This window comes from Pangasianodon hypophthalmus, chromosome 10, assembly GCF_027358585.1.
Source record: "Pangasianodon hypophthalmus isolate fPanHyp1 chromosome 10, fPanHyp1.pri, whole genome shotgun sequence".
Taxonomy (NCBI): domain Eukaryota; kingdom Metazoa; phylum Chordata; class Actinopteri; order Siluriformes; family Pangasiidae; genus Pangasianodon; species Pangasianodon hypophthalmus.
Window position 1 is genome coordinate 13,946,654 of NC_069719.1, and position 18,331 is coordinate 13,964,984.

Sequence of the window (18,331 nt, forward strand, 5' to 3'; positions counted from 1 at the left end):
TTAAAATATTGAAATGAACCAAATTCTCTTGTCTCTAACTCTCTTTTTAGGACTGTCTTCTGAACTTTTGATCAAGTATTAGAATATCTAATCTCCTAGGGACACTAGATCAAAAAGTTAATTCATACCTTTATACTTAAGTATTTATTATTCACACATGAAACACTCATGAATATGCATTTCAGTATATTCAGTACATTTCCAGGAATTTTATGCTAAGTCTTAAGGCCTAACCTATAGGTATCTTGCTCATAAGTATATTTCCAGTAGAGAATGCTCAGTGACACTGAACTGCCTAACATGGCTAAATCTGAGAGAGAGTTAGTCTCAAAAGTATCAGGTGATCCTCAATAATTCATAGAAATAACCCTACAAGCTGCAATTTTTGAGGAAGGATGAACTGTCCTCTGTGTTTTTTTCCATTATTTCTCAGAATATATTACAGCATGTATACATACACCAATTTATTAGGAACACCTGTCCAGTTAGTGTGAGCCTGCAGCCATGATGGTATCAGATTCCTGTTCTTGGCTGACAGGAGTGGAACCTGGTCTTCTGCTGTTGTAGCCCAACCACCTCACGGTTCAATGTTTTGTGCATGCTGAGATGCTTTTCTGCTCACCACAGATGCAAAGAGTGATTATATGAGTTAAATACTTCCTGGCAGCTTGAACCTATCTGGCCATTTTCCTCTGACCTTTCTTATGGACAAGGCATTTCTACCTACAGAACTGTCGCTCACTCAGTTGTTGGTGTATCTGTATAAATCATCCTTTCAGAGATGACTCATTTTTTAAAGAGTAGAATTTATCCAGCCGTTCACACATGGATAGCACAAAACCTAAGAGAAAATGTACGTAACTGAAATTACTTTTGACTGTATTGCTATATTGTTGGAAAGATGGATAAAATTACATAAAAACCTCTTCAGTAAGATGTCTGATCCTAAGACCCTTCTTGACAGAGTTTGAAATGGTAATTCTGAATTTGCACTATACTGTACAGTCACATAGTTTAAATGTTTATTGACACCATTACAAGTGTATTTTGAGTAAAAAGGGTTTTGTGTTCCTAGTGGTTTTGTAAAGATCTGAGGCCAGCCAGTATGCTTTGCAAACCTCATTAACAGCAAACCAATCGACAGCTTATTTTATGAACAGTTCAATTTCAGGACATTATTTCAAAACACATGTTAACAAGAAAATGTCAGATATACTGTAGGTTAGCAAGGCATTAGGACTGGAAGTCAGCCTAATAAAGAGGATGAGCTTATACAGTGAGTCAGCAAACACATTGGCCCTTGTGTCAGGTGTATGGTTACCGACAGGGTGTATCACTGGTCATTACACTTAAACATTCAAACCTCTTGCATTTCCTCACACTACATCCACATACTACATAATGCTGTCTCAAGCAGAACTCTGAATACATCACCACACATTTAAGAGCCTTCCCTGTAGTCTGCTATGTGACAAAATACCATATACTTATAGATTTCAAACCTATAAGAGTGAATCCTCTGCTGTGGTTAAAGAATTGTTTCATTGTATTGTATGCACTGTATCTCTAAGGCATTCATTTCCTGGTTCTGACATCAATATGTTGACCTTTGAACTTAATTAACACAATGACTGGAGGGAACCTTTTAATCACCAAGTTCAATGCTCCTGTAGCGATGACCTCGCAGCTGTCCTGAACTCCATAAAGAGAGATATAACAACTCAAATCAACAGCACAATAACCTGAGCACAGCATAAGAAAACAGGAGAAGGACAGCATATGGACAGCATACAACATACCGGCGATACACTTATAGGTCACTAGTTCGTTAATACAGATATAACGAATTCTCATTCTTGCATATAAACAATTTCCCCCACAAACAGGTTTAATAATGCTGTAAGCTCAAGACTAAAAGTGGCTATCTGCCCACTGCCCCACCCTACTGTGCTTTCTGCTAAAGGCTAGTTGTTCTCAATATGACCGAGTGATAGTTCAGAACATTGCTGCACTCTTCACTTGAAATATGATATGACTATCAGAACATATTTGTTACAAAGCTCTTGAATCATCTAACATTAGAATCTTTTACCTGAGCATGTTTGGGATTATGAGGTTAAAATATATAGCTAGAAACAAAAAGCTTATGATTTGTAAAACCAAGCTCCAAGGTTACTGTTGCCTCTGAGGTCCTGTACATGAAGGTGGCCTATGTTCTGGGTCACCTATCTCCCATCATAACAGGCTCAAAGCACACTTTTAATGCTCTGAGGATAAAACAAAGACGGGAAGCTGTAGAAAAGGTTTAAGCTCTGGTACCAGCAGGGGACAACTTTAATGGAAAAGGGCTCCATATCCCTCCTGATCTCACCCCTCCTTTTTCTTCTGAAGCACAGAGATTCATCACCATAATAAAACAAGTGTCTCGCAGAACAGGGAGGGGCCGGACAAGAGGGAATTCTACCTATAGACACAAACTGACACTATCAACAGCCCAGAGCTTAGGACAGACATATTTAAAACACTGCACGCACATGTGAGATGTACAAAACGGTCACCGAGATGCCTTAAACCACACCTCACAATACACACAACACTTACCTTATACCTGAGGCTCAGTGGCAGGCGGTGGACAGGGCCAAAGCAGTAACAGTGCTAAACCGTAATGCCTCAAGAAGCACACTCACTATTAACCCTTCAGTCTCCACTCAGCCAGCAAGAGCATCAGCAGAAATACTCCTGAATCATACACACACACACTCATACAAATATAAACACAGAGCCTATGTATGTAAACACTCTGCTTTCTACAAAGGAAAAGCTGTGCACAGGTTCATATCCTGTTGTCTTGCCTGTATCCCTTTCCTCAAGGCCAAAATATAGCATCAAAACAACCGCTAGCACTCACTTAGAAAATACACACTTCCCTAATGGCTGGATGTGTTCTCCAGTGAAAGCTGTGTGTATGCGGCAGCTTTTCCCTCTCTGCAGGCCTCCTTGACAAAGCAGGATGCCGCTTTGCCAGTCATCGCTATCCGCGCAGTATAACCTTGGCACTAGGAACACAAGGGTCTGTCTCATCCAAAAGCACAATAACAACATCAGTGAGAAAGGAGATGCGTGTGGCACTCACCTGATCCCTGCTTTACTCCATCCCGTGCTCAGGGCGTGAGTGAGTGAGGCTGTGATGTGGGGGAGGTGTGTGTGTGTGTGTGTGTGTGTGCTGAGACACTGCGGCCTCGAGCAGCGCGGAAGAGCGGATGCTGATGATGCAGCGCCTTCAGCCGATCAGCCCTGTTGCCTGGGAAACTGTGGAGTGATGGAACAGTCACGCTGCGCTGTGATTGGTTGGCGAGGTGTGGCGCTTGAGGTGGGCGGGGCTACAGGAGACAGGAGAGCGGTGACCGAAATTTACCCTATATTAATCTAATATATATTACTAGGCCACGTTATGCTTCATAATTATGCTACTATGTTAAAACTACTAATTTTATTATATTATAATCTGACCTTAGTAAAAACAACCTGAAACCCCTTGTGAAGTTTATTGCGTTACTATTCGTTATCTTTTTAATGCACAAATTATTTAAACCTATAGACTATAAATACTAATGAAAGGCAGTTGAAAACATCTCTACATCAGTTTAAAAAAAAGTTTAAAAAAATAGACATTTGGAAAATGAACATCAGAGAACTAGTACATCAGAAAAGACTGCAGCATGCAATGTTTTGGAATTATGATTATGATTACAATAACAATAGTTTCCTGTATTAAGTATATTCAAAAGCATTTATACTAAATACAATAAGTTTTTGCACTAAATAAATAAAGGCTGCTCTTATTGCACTGTACTTGACACACTCATATCTGAGACCCTCTTATTTACTCACAAAAAAGCCATAATTATATATTGTTGTAGACAACTTGAGTTAATAAGGGATTTATTTTGTTCATTGTTGACAAAACAAAATATACTTTTCACTCATTAGTTGATCATTAATTGATCATTTCACTTATTAACTGCTTTATCCTCATCAGTGGTGAGTCTGGAGCCTATTCTGAGAACACTGGGCACAAGGCAGGAGAATTCACCCTGGATGGGACACCAGTCCATTACAGTGCACCATGCGCACACACACACACACTCATTCACACCTAGGGATAACTTAGTGTACCCAATCCACCTACCTGCACGTTTTTTGCACCTTTTTCAGGATGAAACCAGAAAACCCAGAGAAAATGCATGGGAACATGGGGGTGAACATGCAAAACTCGCACAAACTCAAGCTCAGGATTGAACCAGGGACTCTGGACCACTGCACCAGTGCAGCCCCTCAAATATATTACTGAAAATTAATAAATGTGTCAATGTATTAAATAGACAATGACAAAACTGTAGAGCGGTGGCCAATATCACACTTTAAAATTCCATCTCATTTTTATTAGAATCCAGTAAAAGGAAGGATGCAGCAGTGTGAAACACTTTGTTATTGAATTTCTCTCCAAATTCCACTGGATGGCAATAATGTTGCAAGAGTGAGAAAGGAGGCATGGCCTGGCTTTGAGAGACACACAGGGTGTACAGCAATCCAGTGACAATGAGTCTTCTGAGTTACAGATGTAATTCAGCAGTTGTCTGGTCAGATTGTATCAGGTGGTACTTCTGTGGAAATTATAATACTTTCCTAGACAATATGGTTCTTTGAGAACTCTTTAATGGTTAATTGGATAATTAAAAGTTCCTAGCTTCCCAAATGCCTTCTACTCATAACCATTTCTCTCTTAAAATTTCCACTTATGTCACAAAAAAGTAGGCTTCTATTTAAAAACTGAGAACATAAAGTGTGTGAATTTCAGTGTCTTCAGAAAGATTCAGTACATATTACTGATATTCCTGGTGGACTAAATTAAAGCTACAAAGCCAAGAACAGTAGGGAATCTACTCTGAAAAGGGCTGGTCAATAATCGAAGAGGTAAATTATGGAGACAATGTCCATTATTTACCTGTGTGTCTCTGTGTTTCTGTTTGTTTGTTTGTTTTTTGTCATGGGGTGTACCTCATTTTGAGCAAAAGACAATTCATAAATTTGTTGATTTTTAAACAACAGAACAGATTTCAGGAAGACCCAGTCAATCCATAATTTTAATTTCCAGTTAAAGTTGGGAAAACATATATAACATAATCTTTGAGTATAATTACATCAATTTAGTAATGTATGTATAAGAAAATATTGTATATATACTGTATATATCTTCATGTCTGATATAGTATTGAGTCTGTTACGCTACAGTGTACCTTTTTTTGGGAACATACTGCTCTTCCTAACAAAAGGGTGTATGGTAAGAATGTAATAGCAGTGGTATGTTCTTGACAAACAAAGAGGTTGGAGAGAGCTATAATTGTGGCATTGAGTTAAGAAGTTGACAAAGGATTAGCCTGTTTCAACAGGTTTTTTACCTTCTTTAAAAGCCTGTTACCAACCCATAACTGCTGTACCACCCACAGGCTGGGAAAAAAAACACAGACAAGGTTCTTGTCACATGTAAACAACATAAGAGCAACTTAAAAACAAACTGACAAACTGCCATTACCTAGCCACGCTCACAATTCAAAATCGTCAGAGATTGAAAAGAAAGAAATTATATGAAGACAACTTTGTATTTTCTATTAACATAACTACACATAGTATGATGTACAGCACTGTATCCACAAAAGCAATTTTCACAACCCAATTTTGTTCCTTTTACTATTAACTTTTATGAAGTACTTTACATGCACCATTTCACTACATTGCTACAGGGAACAATTAAGACCTGAGAAAATATATCCTTGCATATAAATGATCCATATCAAGTGAAAGTGATCTCAGGCCCAAACAGAAGACACCAATTAACCTAAGGAAAAATGATCCTATTACTCTGCCAATTATTACCATTTCTGCCTTGGAGTAGAGCGACAACAGTGTGAACGCTTCCCTTAGATGGAAATCCCTACAGCATATTATCTGAAACATGGCAGCCTGAGATGATGAGTGACTTAAAGCTAGGAATTAGCTCTATTAGGCTTAATCTACAGGAATCACACTGGCTGGCACAGAAAATGCCATCATCACTGACTGGTCAAAATTAGCCTCCTGGAGGCTGGAGTATCTTCAGTGCTGGTAATCTTAAATGAAAGAAGTTTTCTGACAAGTCCAAAAGCTGACAGTGAAAGCGAGGATTCTGGACATGGCCTTGCCTTGCATAGCAGGTGAGCTTTAAATATGAATAATTTCATGGGAGTAAATGAAATTACAGACACATGCATACACACTGATAGTGTAGAACTCCATGATACCTTCTGACTTATTCACTTACACATAAAACATTTCCATTTTTTAATACAGTTTATGCTATAGTTTGTTTATTTGTTTGTTTGTTTGTTGCAGTCTTATTCCAATATGCAAGATCAAGCTGACCGCTATAAAAAAATATGCATTAAATAATACTACTTTGACATGTATATTATTTAGTTTTGCTTAGATGCTATAAAAAAAAACAGAATAGGATGACAAATCTCTAAACCGTTGCTGAAAATTTATACAGCAAACCTATTATATCCAACCACTGCATAATGCTGCGGTAGATCTTTTCCGAAATGATTACATCACTCTTTTACTATAGTGGCTATTGCCTGAAATGTATGAAAAGCACGCCATTGCGGCTCCAAAGCAAGCAACTAACCGGCTGTCACTACATTGTTCGAAGAGCCAAGATGGCGGCACGTGATTGTCAGTTTTCTGGCAGCCTAGTTACACAGGGCGAGTCAGAAGCCCTTTAATCGATGTCAATGAAATACGCAGGCTCTAATTGGCTAAGATCAGTCACGTGCAGAAAGAGCCAATCACGTTTCAGTACCGCTCCAGGTGGCGTCCCTCCTCCCTGTATCTCTGGAGTAGGTTTATTTTGGTTTACCCTGTTCCCGTGCTGCCGCCATTAGACAAATCGGCACTGGAAATGGGAATTAGTACTTCATAAGTTCCCAGAAAGCTCACTAAAAAACTGGGGTTCGCGGATAGCAGGATCGTTGCGGTGGAAAAGGTAAGGGTGGAGGTAATAATACGAGTGTGTGCTGCTAACGGCTGAATTGTAGCTGCAGGGGGTTTGTCGGGTTGTTTATAGGTAGGATCGGTTTCGTTCGGACAACTGCTCGAAAGCGCCGGGATGTGTTACTACAGAAATGCAACTCAAGAGGGCTCTATGCTCTGAGAAACCGAGATCAGGAACCGAGAATATGCGAAGGCCTGTAGGTTTAGCTTGCCCATTGATTTTCTCCGCCTGTTTCCCGTGTAGCCTACACAAGCTCAGAATGCTACTGTAGATCCCGTTGCTCTTCGCTCACCTTCTGCCCCAGATCCAAGGAGGCTGCTTAGCTTAGCTGAGCTAGCTACAGTGATTCTAACAGGACAGCCTATCATTACCTGGAAGTCAATTACTTCAGTAGTAAATTAAAAAAATATATAAAAACGCGGTGGTTATTTAACTTTCGCTTATTTCGTTTCCATGTTTGTTTTCAAGTTCTGGTTTATACTGATGGCTAGAATAATATCACTTCTAATGTTAAACTCATTCAGGCTCATACACAGCTTTGTATTGACTTCTGAGAGTAAAAGCTAGTTGATATGGTACAATTTAGCTCGAATTGCTACAGGTTTTTTCCCTAAAAACTGCTACCTGTAAATGAACTCTTTTCAGTAAGGCCGTTAGGATCGCTTTGACATGTAGCTTAGCTAGCTAACTCTCCGGACTAAACCATTAATTAGGGTCACAGTTCGGGCTAGACCAATTCCCCAGACCCAGACTAACTTAATACGTGTCTGTAAGTTGTTCATGTCGAAATGAAATAAATTACGCGACAGGTCCCGCTTATATTATCGTTAACAACAGTAAGTAAGAGCTTGCTAATGCTGCTTACAGTACAGTTGAGTATGTTAGAGGAGAACTGGGTTTGAGCTAACATAGCTAGCATATCCTGCATCTCTGTCAACTTGGCTTTGAAAACCACTGTCGAGTGAGCTGGAATTATCTGTGTTTTGTGGTTTTGTTTCCCGATTTGGACTTCACACAAGAATGCTCCAGAGTTGTAGGCAAGTTTCCCGTGGGACAAACCCTTTCAGACTGTCTGTATTGTGTTTTTATTTGATTACTGTTTCACACGGAAGGGCGAAAAAGCGAGTTCCTGTATAGTGAACACAGCTCTGAAATCCCTGCAGCCCATGTGTGAGAAAGCACAGCTGCACCACCACATGTAAAACATTCAAATGGATGTGATGTGCCTCTGCTGCACCTTACTCAAATGTGATCCAGTGCCACTGATATCTTACATTGATATATCTGCCAGAAGTGGCTGTAAGTGACAGGATTGGAGGTTTTTGGTTTTTTTCCCCCTATCTATTTGCAGTCAACATTGTTGTCTTTTGCTTTAATGTGACTTTCATGTAGATAAGCAGATGATTGACTGATTTGTGTGTTCTTTTCTCAGAGCACCCTGGCAGGCTGAGTGGCCTTTGGTCAGGCGTGAGCCAGCGGCGGGCGGGAGGGAAGGAGGGAAGGGGGCATTTAGAAGTTCTGCTCGAGCGAGGATGACTGATTTCCAGCCGAAGTGGAGCTGCGAGTATTGCACATACGAGAACTGGCCATCCGCCATCAAGTGCACTATGTGTCGCGCCCAACGACCCACTGGCCCCATCATCACTGAGGAGCCGTTTAAGAGCAGCCCGAGTCTCAGCTCACACCTGTGCTCCACTCAGGAGGGCTCCAGTGTTCTCATCTGCCCTGATTCTAGCGCCCGACCCCGAGTACGCGTGGCCGACGAGGCGCAAGAGATAGCCAGCAAATGGTCATGCCACATGTGCACCTATCTGAACTGGCCGCGTGCCATCCGTTGCACTCAGTGCCTCAGCCAGAGGCAGCAAGGGCCTCAGCAGGGCCCTCACAGGCCCTCAGATGGCCCACACACCTCTGAGCCAGGCTGTCGACTTCCTGCACCAACGGCTCCTGACCCCTGTGAGGAATACAACGACCGTAATCGCCTGAACACGCGTGTACAGCACTGGGCTTGCTCAGCCTGCACCTATGAGAACTGGCCCAAGACCCTAAGGTGTGTAGTGTGTGACCACCCTAAGCCGAGTGATGCTGTGCTGCAGGAGCCACAGCCCGAGAGTACCATGGCCCTGTCTATAGTGAACGAGCAGGAGAGGACAGCAGGGGGAGGGGGTGTGGGGGGCAGTAAAACGGCTCAGAGGAGGCTTTCGCCCCCTGTGCCTGCTGGCCAGGCCGAAGTGCAGATTGAGCTGGCGTCCGGGGCAGTGGGTGCCCAAGAAGAGCATGAGACGGACTTTAAGAAGCTCAAGCAGATCAGGAACAGGATGCGGAGGAGTGACTGGCTCTTTCTCAATGCATGCGCAGGTGAGAGGAAGCCTGGCAGCTTCAAAATATTCACTGTGCTGGATCCTTACCTTTAACTGCAATGTGTGCATTAGCAAAAAGTCTGACCTCTTGAGTGATTTCCTGTGTTTTAGGCCCATTGCATTGTATTCTGAATTTTCCAACTATGTTATTTGTCTTGCATCACAGTCTTTATCATCTCTATATGCTGGAAGCTTGTTCTATTTAACAGCACCTTAAATTTTACCATGATATACTTATAGCTACAGTTATCTACAGAAATCAGTAAAAGCAGTTTTGTTTTGACACTGTTTGAATCCATATAGTAAATCTAATTAAGTGAGTCTTTATGTGCTCATGAAATCAAAATTAGTGTTTTGTACAAGTCTCTTGGCCTTGTGTAAAAATATGCCAGCGTCAAAAAAATGATAAAAATGTGTTGGGTAGATATTCTTATTTTCATTTTATAGTACAGAATTACTGTGGAAAGAAGAAGCCTTTATTTGTCACATATACATTACAGTACAGTGAAATTATTTTCTTCCCATATCCCAGCTTGTTAAGAAGCCTGGGTCAAAGCGCAGGGTCAGCTATCATACAGTGCCCCGGAGCAGAGAGGGTTTAGCAGTGGCAGCTTGATGATGCTGGGGCTTGAACCCCTGACCTTCTTAAGCATAGAGCCACCACTGCTAAAAGATTTGATGACTCAGACTGTACACATCCAATTTGCATATGTATATGTCCTGAACAAACTGCCTGTATCACTCTATAGTAGAAGCTAGTTATCAGCAAATATGGGTTGTTTGTGTTGTGGTTTTGCAGCTTCCCACATGTTATTCCCTATTCAAAGCATCCCTTGTGTGTTGAATGATAGAGTTTGTGTGTGTGTCTGCACTCATTGGCTGTCTAAAATCTGTTGATTGTCTCAGCGTAGTCATGTACAACTTCACTGCAGGCTGAGTTGGTCTATGAGCCGTGTGCAGTTAATATGCAGCTAATGTGTGTGTATGACACGGTGTCTGAGCACTTGGAGGTATCAAGGCACATTTAACGGCAGCCTAATGCCTTCACTGCCACAGGGAAGAGGAAAAGGCTGCTGTGGGTCAGTGGTTGGAAACCTCTGCTTTAGGATACCGAACACGACAAAAGTGGCAGTGAAAAATCCTACACAGCTGAAAACAAACTCTTTTTATTAGATTCATTAGGTCCAGCAAGAGGTATAGCGTATCTATAATGCTACTGGCTGTTGTAGAAGTCAGTCATGCCCTTTGACCCTCTCCTTCCCCGACTCCTTTTTCTAACCCTTTTCTAAGGGTTATATGTCATCATCAGGATCAAATCATGGCTCTCAAGCAATTTCATGAAAGCATTTCAGACATTAAGTAAGCAACACCATAAAAACTTGTCTTTTCACCTCAGATCCCAACGACTTTGTTCAGACTTCTTATATTAACTTCCTTCTCCAGAAGCAGTAAAGTTTGCATCCTAAATGTCTTTTTTTTTTCCGTGTAGGTAGTTAACAATTTCCAACAGACACTTATGAGAATAATCTTAATTAACAATTTTATTGGGTATATAATGTGCTATGTAGCTTTAACACGTGTATTTACATTTTATGTATCTTGGTAATCCATCTGTAACAGCGCAGACATCTGCAGCAGTTCTGTTATAGTCATCTGTATCGAGACACTTTATATAAAGTGGGACTTAGGGGTCACTGTCATTGGTTTAGATTTCACAAGTCTGCTGAAACGTTCATAGACCTTCATGACATTTTTGTGTTCATTTCCTTAACCTTTTAACCAGTAGTTTCATATGAATCGGACCTTTTGTAGAAGAATCATTAACCACTGAAACCTGAAAAAGTCCCAAAAATGCTGCAGCATTTAGCAAAACAGTGCCTGATCTTGTCTCATTTTAATGAATGTTTCCCGAAAATCCACGTCAAGCAAATATTGAAAGTCAAGGGATTTTTTCCCCATAAGATTTGCAGTACTCTAGAATGCCCTTGTATCACCACAGAAAGGTGCTTTTTTTAATCTTTCACCTTTCAATATTTATAGATATTCCTTTGGAAATATTAAATCTACAGAACATTTCAGTGCACAAAGTTGAATAATCATTGCTGCTTTAAGCATTTATTTTTATTCTCTACATTTTCCTATGTGACATGAACTAACAACAGTTTACAGAGAGTCAGGCATTTTGTCAGATATAGTCTAACCACATACTGGCAAATTACAAAAATGATACCGATTTTGAGATTATGTGCAATTTTTTTTTGTAATGCTGATGGATAAGATGAGATCATTTATAGTTATTGCTATTACTAATGCCCACCTGCATAAGATAAAAACAGAATTGGGGTTAATCGGTGGAGTCATATACAAAAATGTTTACATTCTATAATTTCACAATTGCTTGGACTTTTTGAGTACAAAATACATTAGCTCTAAGATCTAATCACTACTAAAGGGAAATATTAAATTATAAATTACATAAGGATTTATGTACAGTCCCCTCCGAAAGTATTGGAACGGCAAGGCCATTCCAATACTTTGCTATACACTGGAAACATTTGGATTTGAGTTCAAAAGGTGAATATGAGACAATAGATCAGAATTTCAGCTCTAATATCCTGATATTTACAACTAGATGTGTTAAACAACTTGGAACAGGGCAGCTTTTGTTTGAACCCACACATTTTTCAAGTGATAAAAATATTGGAAAATATGACTGACAGGTGTTTGTTGTTGCCCAGGTTAGTTTGCCCTGTTAGCTCATTGTTTAAACAATTAATAATTATTTGATAGCTCTGTAATAATAGCTTTGAATGTCTAACACCACAAAAGAAGAATGCAACAGTTTGGTGATGTCAGTGTATCACTGGCTTGATGCAGTTACTATAAGCAAGGGATATACAAGCAAATATTAAGCAATATTTACTTTAAGACTATCTGTTCCAATACTTTTGTTCACCTAAAACTCGGGTGGGCTGCTACCAAAGATTCTAAGTTGTTTAACACATCTAGACATCCAGGAAATGAAAGCTGAAATTCTGATCCATCATCTTATATTCATCTTTTGATCTCAAACCTAAATGTCTTCAGTGTATAGCAAAAACAAAAGAATTAGCCTTGCTGTTCCAATACTTTCGGAGGGGACTGTATGTAATATGTTTGTGTTTAACATATATATTTCTCTCCTTTGTAGGTGTGGTGGAGGGTGATTTGGCTGCAGTTGAAGCCTATAAGTCATCAGGTGGTGACATCGCACGTCAGCTGACCTCAGACGAGGTCCGTCTGCTGAATCGTCCATCTGCGTTTAACGCTGGCTTCACTCTGGTGCACCTCGCCATCCGCTTTCAGCGCCAGGACATGCTCTCTGTGCTCCTCACTGAGGTCAGCCAGCATGTATGCTCAATTTTGAGTCTTCAAAATTCATAAAGTAGTCTTAAAGTGATTGTCACCCTACATACCTGTTTTAGGTATGTTTACACTGATGTGTTTTTGTGTGTTTTGTTCTCACTCAGGTGTCTCAACAGGCAGCTAAGTGTATTCCAGCCATGATATGTCCGGAATTAACAGAGCAGATACGGCGGGAGGTGGCTGCTGCACTGCACAGGCGTAAAGGAGAGTTTCCCTGTTACTTCTTCACTGATATCACTACCTTTACTCTTCCAGCAGGTAAGACACATCGTTTTCACTGAACTACATGTGTGCGTCAGTAGTTGTGCTTGCTCTTTTGTTAACTTGCCGTATCTTATGTAGATATTGAAGACCTGCCTCCTAATGTCCAAGAGAAGCTCTTTGATGAGGTGTTGGATCGAGATGTACAGAAAGGTAAAAAATAGATTTGTATAATGGCAATATTACTACACAGGTTGCTGCTACTCAGATTAAATTAAATAAATGGAAGGGTCGGTGACTTCACAATGTGACTGATTTATTGGTTTTCAAGAGAAATATCCAGCCCTGAACAATATACAAGATTTTTTGTGTTTTCTGCTATGGTAGCCAGACTTCATTACACCAAATAGCCCCTGATGGTGTGCATGGTTGCAGCTAGAACGCTAATCCCCAGATAATGCACTTAAATTACACTTATAATGATCATAATTTTGAAAAACACATTTGTGTGTGTGTGTGTTTGTGTGGGGTGCTACAGTAGACATCAAAAACACTGATTCCTGCTGTAACATTCTTTTCAGCCCCCTTTGTCTCCCTTCTATTCTCTTTTCCTTCCTTGCCTTTAATGTTGCTCTTTGCAAAAGTTTCATATTAAACAAAGGATTCTTCCTTTGTTAAATACACTGTCCTATAATAAGCACACCTGTTAACTGCTATCAAAATGTTGCAGAGCTTGAAGAGGAATCTCCAATCATAAACTGGTCTTTGGAGCTAGGCACACGCCTGGACAGCCGGTTGTACGCTCTGTGGAACCGCACTGCAGGAGACTGCCTTCTGGACTCAGTGCTGCAGGCCACATGGGGCATCTACGACAAAGATTCTGTACTGAGAAAGAGTCTGCACGACAGCTTACATGACTGCTCCCACTGGTGAGGGAACACACACAAGCCTGAAACATCTTCTAGAGAGAATCAAAGAGCCAGTTATTTAGTCAGTCAAAAGACCAGTAATTTTCCGTCGATTAAGTATGATTGATTTGCACATGGACAGGTGGTTTTCTTCTTCCTGCTTGATGCCTTGTGCATCTTTTATCCTGGAGTGTTAAATATCAAATCCTGCATTGGGGAATTAGACATATACAAAGATTGTGGAGAAAAAAAAATGCAAGGGTGAAATCAGAAAGCTGTAGCATTGAATCATTTAAGAGACAGACAATGAAGACATCACTGCTGCAGTCTGTGGCCAAGAACTGCTATTTATTTCCAGAAAGCTTTTGGAGCCATCGTAGTTAGACATTTTGGTAGGAATTTTTTTTTGTAAACTTGAATAAGCCCTAATGTGAGACCACACTGACAACAGTGACCTTTAGTTCAAGAGGCAATGTTTAACACCATATTTGAATATTTTGCCTGGGGTCTGATTTCATGTGTCAGGTTGGATTTATCACTTTCACACTCGCACCATACAAGATAAAGCTCTGTTACTTGCTGCAGAAGGATTAGTACTACTGTTTATACAAATACAGTTTAAAAAAAAAAAACTTTTCATGAACACAATGTTCCAATCAAGAACTCTATAACTCTATATGCAGATATTTATCACAGTTGCAGATAATTAGTGAGGTCAGCTAAGGCGGTCATAAAGTTTCAAATTAAGTATAGTGTATGCTTATCTGTAGATTAGAGATTTAAATCATAATCCAGTTGAATACACAGCCACACTAAATGCTGCATGATGCAGTTATAACTCAACCTGCTATTTACAGCAGTCAAGGGTACAAGATTTGGTTTCTTTTAATATAATATTGATTATAGGTGACTCAGATTTCTTCCAAGGTGGCTGATTGATTTGTCTAGATATTAATTATTTAAGAGATGACTTTTTGTTGTTATGAATTTCTAGGTGTTACGGTTTTGATTTGTTTGGTGTGTGTGTGTGTGTGTGTTGCAGGTTCTACACCCGCTGGAAGGAGTGGGAATCGTGGTATTCTCAGAGTTTTGGCTTGCACTTCTCTTTGAGAGAAGAACAGTGGCAGGAAGACTGGGCTTTTATTTTATCACTGGCCAGTCAGGTATACAATCTCTCTCTCACTCTTTCACACTCTTTCACAGGTTATAGGACTAGGCATCCTACTCCTCACTTCAGTCTCACACATAATCACATAGCCACCATGTCAGCAAGATATTTATAGCAGACCTTCCTCATACGTTTCAGTGGCACTTGCATGCTTTGTCATTCTCTTATTAATGTGCAGTATATACCAGCAATGTTAGTTTTATTCACAAATGTAAGACTTTTTTTCCTCTCTTCTTTCCTCCTCTCTCCTCAAAAATCCCCCTCTCCTTGTGCCTTGTTCCTGGAAGCCGGGGGCAAGTTTAGAGCAGACTCATGTGTTTGTGCTGGCCCATATCCTCCGCCGGCCCATCATCGTGTACGGTGTGAAATATTACAAGAGCTTCCGAGGGGAGACGCTGGGATACACCCGCTTCCAGGGTGAGCTGGAGAAATGAGATTTGAATGAGCTAGCTGAATAGGGTAGAGTGGTTTAATAATTACAGTATCAATGATACAGGACTGTTTGTAATATGAGATTTGGTGTAATGTATATTTAATAGTTAAAGTAACTGGGCTTGTGTTACCCTGAAGATGTTTTGCCACTCGTCTCAGGAGCTTAAATAGCATCTGATCTAAACTGATGAACGGCCTCTTATGAAATAACAGTAGATGTGTCACCCAGTAGATATTTTTAAATACCATTCCTGTTGTGATTGGGCAAGACTGCAAAGAGAGCTGATATATTTGCTTTGAAATGTTAATGTTAGCAAAACTGTTGCACATGGAGTAGCAGAGATTATGAATACATTATCACTCGACAGCTTTAAGGCTCATTTATTCTTTCATCACTGAGCTTCGTGTGAATGACAACAGAAGGCGCATACAACCCCTGTGTTTCAAAAATATTGTGAAAAATTTTCACACAGTGCCATGAGCATGATTATGGCACTCACCTTCCTCACACCTGTGCACCAGGCATAAATTAGGTATCACATTCAGCTACCATGCAGTAAAACGAAGCGGTCTCTCTGTGTGTGTCTTTTAAATTCACACAACAAACCAAATGAAGATGAAAAAGCTGGCTAGAACATGATTGGCTTGAAGTGATTTATACCGTAATAGGATATTAGCAACATACAGACTGGTTTGTGGCATAGCAAATCTTATTTGGTTACAATAATGTTTTTCACTTTTTTGCAATTTACTTGACTATTCAAATAAGAATTCAGGATTCTTTGATGTTAGTCATTTTTGCTTTATACCATCCCAAATAATGAGCATATTGTGATGGCCAAACTTATTTTTGCCCACCTCAACCCATTACGTGATGGCTAAATATCACTGCTATAACACCAGTCCAACTGTCTTGATGTACTACTACTAATAGATGTTTAGAATTATAAATCAAATTGTTGGCATTATGCCCAGATGAAATCCAGGCTAATCTCTCACATCCTGCCTCCTCTACAGGTGTGTATCTGCCCCTGTTGTGGGAGCCAAGTTTTTGCTGGAAGAGCCCCATAGCACTGGGCTACACACGAGGCCACTTCTCAGCCCTGGTCGCCATGGAGAACGACGGCTATGACAACCGCGGTGCAGGTGCTAATCTAAATACGGACGATGATGTCACTGTCACTTTTCTGCCATTGGTGGACAGCGACAGGAAGCTGCTGCATGTCCACTTCCTGTCTGCACAAGAGGTGAGTGGAGGTTTTGTCATGAAGGTTGAGTTGTTTTGTGTGACGTGTATTGGTAAGTAGCTAAGTTGTTTTGCGTGCCCGTCAGATGGGAACAGAGGAGCAGCAGGAGCGTCTGCTGAGGCAGTGGCTGGACTGTTGTGTGACGGAGGGTGGAGTCCTGGTGGCGTTGCAGAAGAGCTCGAGGAGGCGGAGCCATCCTCTCGTCACACAGATGGTGGAGAAGTGGTTGGATGGCTATCGGCAGCTGGGCACCTGCCCTGCCCTCTCAGATGGCGAGGAAGAGGAGGAGGATGAAGATGAGTGAGCAGGAGAGGCTTCTCTTTACTCAGAGACTTGGTGCACCTTTACGCCTCCTTGCGGAGAACACACACGTACACTAATGTACCATTATTTATCCTTGTCATATGTGTATACACACACAAACACACACACATACACCCCATTCTTACTCTTCAGCAAACCAGTGGTCTGTTCTCATCGAAAAAAGATTTTGGCCCACGTGAAATAAAAGAACTTAGGTTACGAATGGTACATGCCTTACAGAGTATGCCCTTTGTTTTATTCCAGTTATTAATTCTAGATTTGCTTTTGGAAGCAAGAATCGAAAAAGAAATAAGATATTTCAGTAGTTATGCTAAGGGCACTTAAGCACACTTTTTTTTTTTTTTTTTTTGTTTTATTTGCTTCAAGCTCTATTTTTAAACTTTAGTTGTTGGTAACACCTTTCATATACTTATAGATCACTTGAATTTGAGATCAGTCTTTTGTCAAGATCCATTCACTGAGATATTTATTTTACCTGTATGATAGTTTGTGAGCTACAGAAATGAATACATACCACTGTATGATAAAAGTTTTGACCTCTCATGTGCATGAGGAATTCAACTGCAAACTTGATACAAATATCTGTGGGTAATCGGCACTCTGTTCCTGCCTCACAGAACAGAGATAGCCTTTCCAAATGGATCATTCTTCTAAGTTGGTTGTTAATGCTGAAGGTTACACTACATGTACACTTAAGTCATGTTTCTACATACTGTAACACTTGGGTGTCTGGTCACATTTGTTTGCAATTTAGGTGTTCTGATTTTTTTTTTTCCCTGCTAATATTCTCTGGATGTGCTTGTTAATATTACATTCAAAGACTTGACTGAAACCAAAGTGAACATTGGTCTGTGGTCTTGCAGTGATCAGACTTGTTTGTTTTGATGTCTTCACCCCCTTTTGTGGCTGTGTTCAGTCTAGTCCCTCACCTAGGTTTAAAGACACCCTTGAGTTCCCATTTTCCGTTATTATACAATTATGTCAAATCTTTGGCATACATTGTATGTCTCTGATGTGTGATGAGGTGGAGACCAAATCATTGAAGGATTATAAGCTGAATGTCTAACAAGTAAAGCTTCTTTAAAATCGTTTGTTTTTAAAAGCAGTGTATGTGAAGTCTTATCACACATGCCTCTTAACTAGTGTCGAGGTTGTCTGTTTTAGTGTATTCAGGACCCCCTGCAAGAGGAACAAAT

The 18,331-nt window shown here is 40.4% G+C and overlaps 2 protein-coding genes across 6 annotated transcripts in view; one reads left to right on the top strand and one right to left on the bottom strand.

Annotated features, from left to right (window-relative positions):
* akap6 (A kinase (PRKA) anchor protein 6) overlaps positions 1-3,274 on the bottom strand; it is a 95,151-nt gene extending 91,877 nt beyond the window's left edge. For 2 of the 3 annotated variants that reach the window (XM_053237433.1, XM_053237435.1), the window contains exon 1: positions 3,134-3,274. The gene's annotated coding sequence lies outside the window, so the exon portion shown is untranslated. Of the gene's footprint in view, positions 1-2,908; positions 3,057-3,133 lie in introns of all 3 variants that reach the window. The other variant, XM_053237434.1, reaches the window with a different exon arrangement.
* A 3,629-nt stretch (positions 3,275-6,903) lies between these two features.
* On the top strand, positions 6,904-18,237 carry zranb1b (zinc finger, RAN-binding domain containing 1b). 3 transcript variants are annotated; one of them, XM_034308065.2, is made up of 10 exons: positions 6,904-7,093; positions 8,523-9,448; positions 12,641-12,840; positions 12,960-13,113; positions 13,198-13,269; positions 13,787-13,985; positions 15,007-15,127; positions 15,420-15,549; positions 16,582-16,811; positions 16,897-18,237. In XM_034308065.2, exons 2-10 carry the CDS (start codon positions 8,623-8,625, stop codon positions 17,113-17,115), a joined length of 2,151 nt encoding a protein of 716 aa, XP_034163956.1. In that variant the 5' UTR covers positions 6,904-7,093; positions 8,523-8,622; the 3' UTR covers positions 17,116-18,237. The 3 variants fall into 3 exon arrangements, with proteins under 3 accessions (XP_034163956.1, XP_026789748.1, XP_053093601.1); XM_026933947.3 differs by having other exon boundaries at positions 6,904-7,081; XM_053237626.1 differs by having other exon boundaries at positions 6,906-7,081; positions 12,641-12,828.
* The last annotated feature ends 94 nt before the right edge of the window (positions 18,238-18,331 follow it).

Coding starts and splice junctions, on each gene's coding strand:
- zranb1b (XM_034308065.2), top strand. CDS start 8,623: ATGACTGATTTCCAGCCGAAGTGGAGCTGCGAGTATTGCACATACGAG. Junction 12,841..12,959: donor TCACTGAGGTCAGCCAGCAT/GTATGCTCAATT, acceptor GTTCTCACTCAG/GTGTCTCAACAGGCAGCTAA. Junction 13,986..15,006: donor TTACATGACTGCTCCCACTG/GTGAGGGAACAC, acceptor TGTGTGTTGCAG/GTTCTACACCCGCTGGAAGG.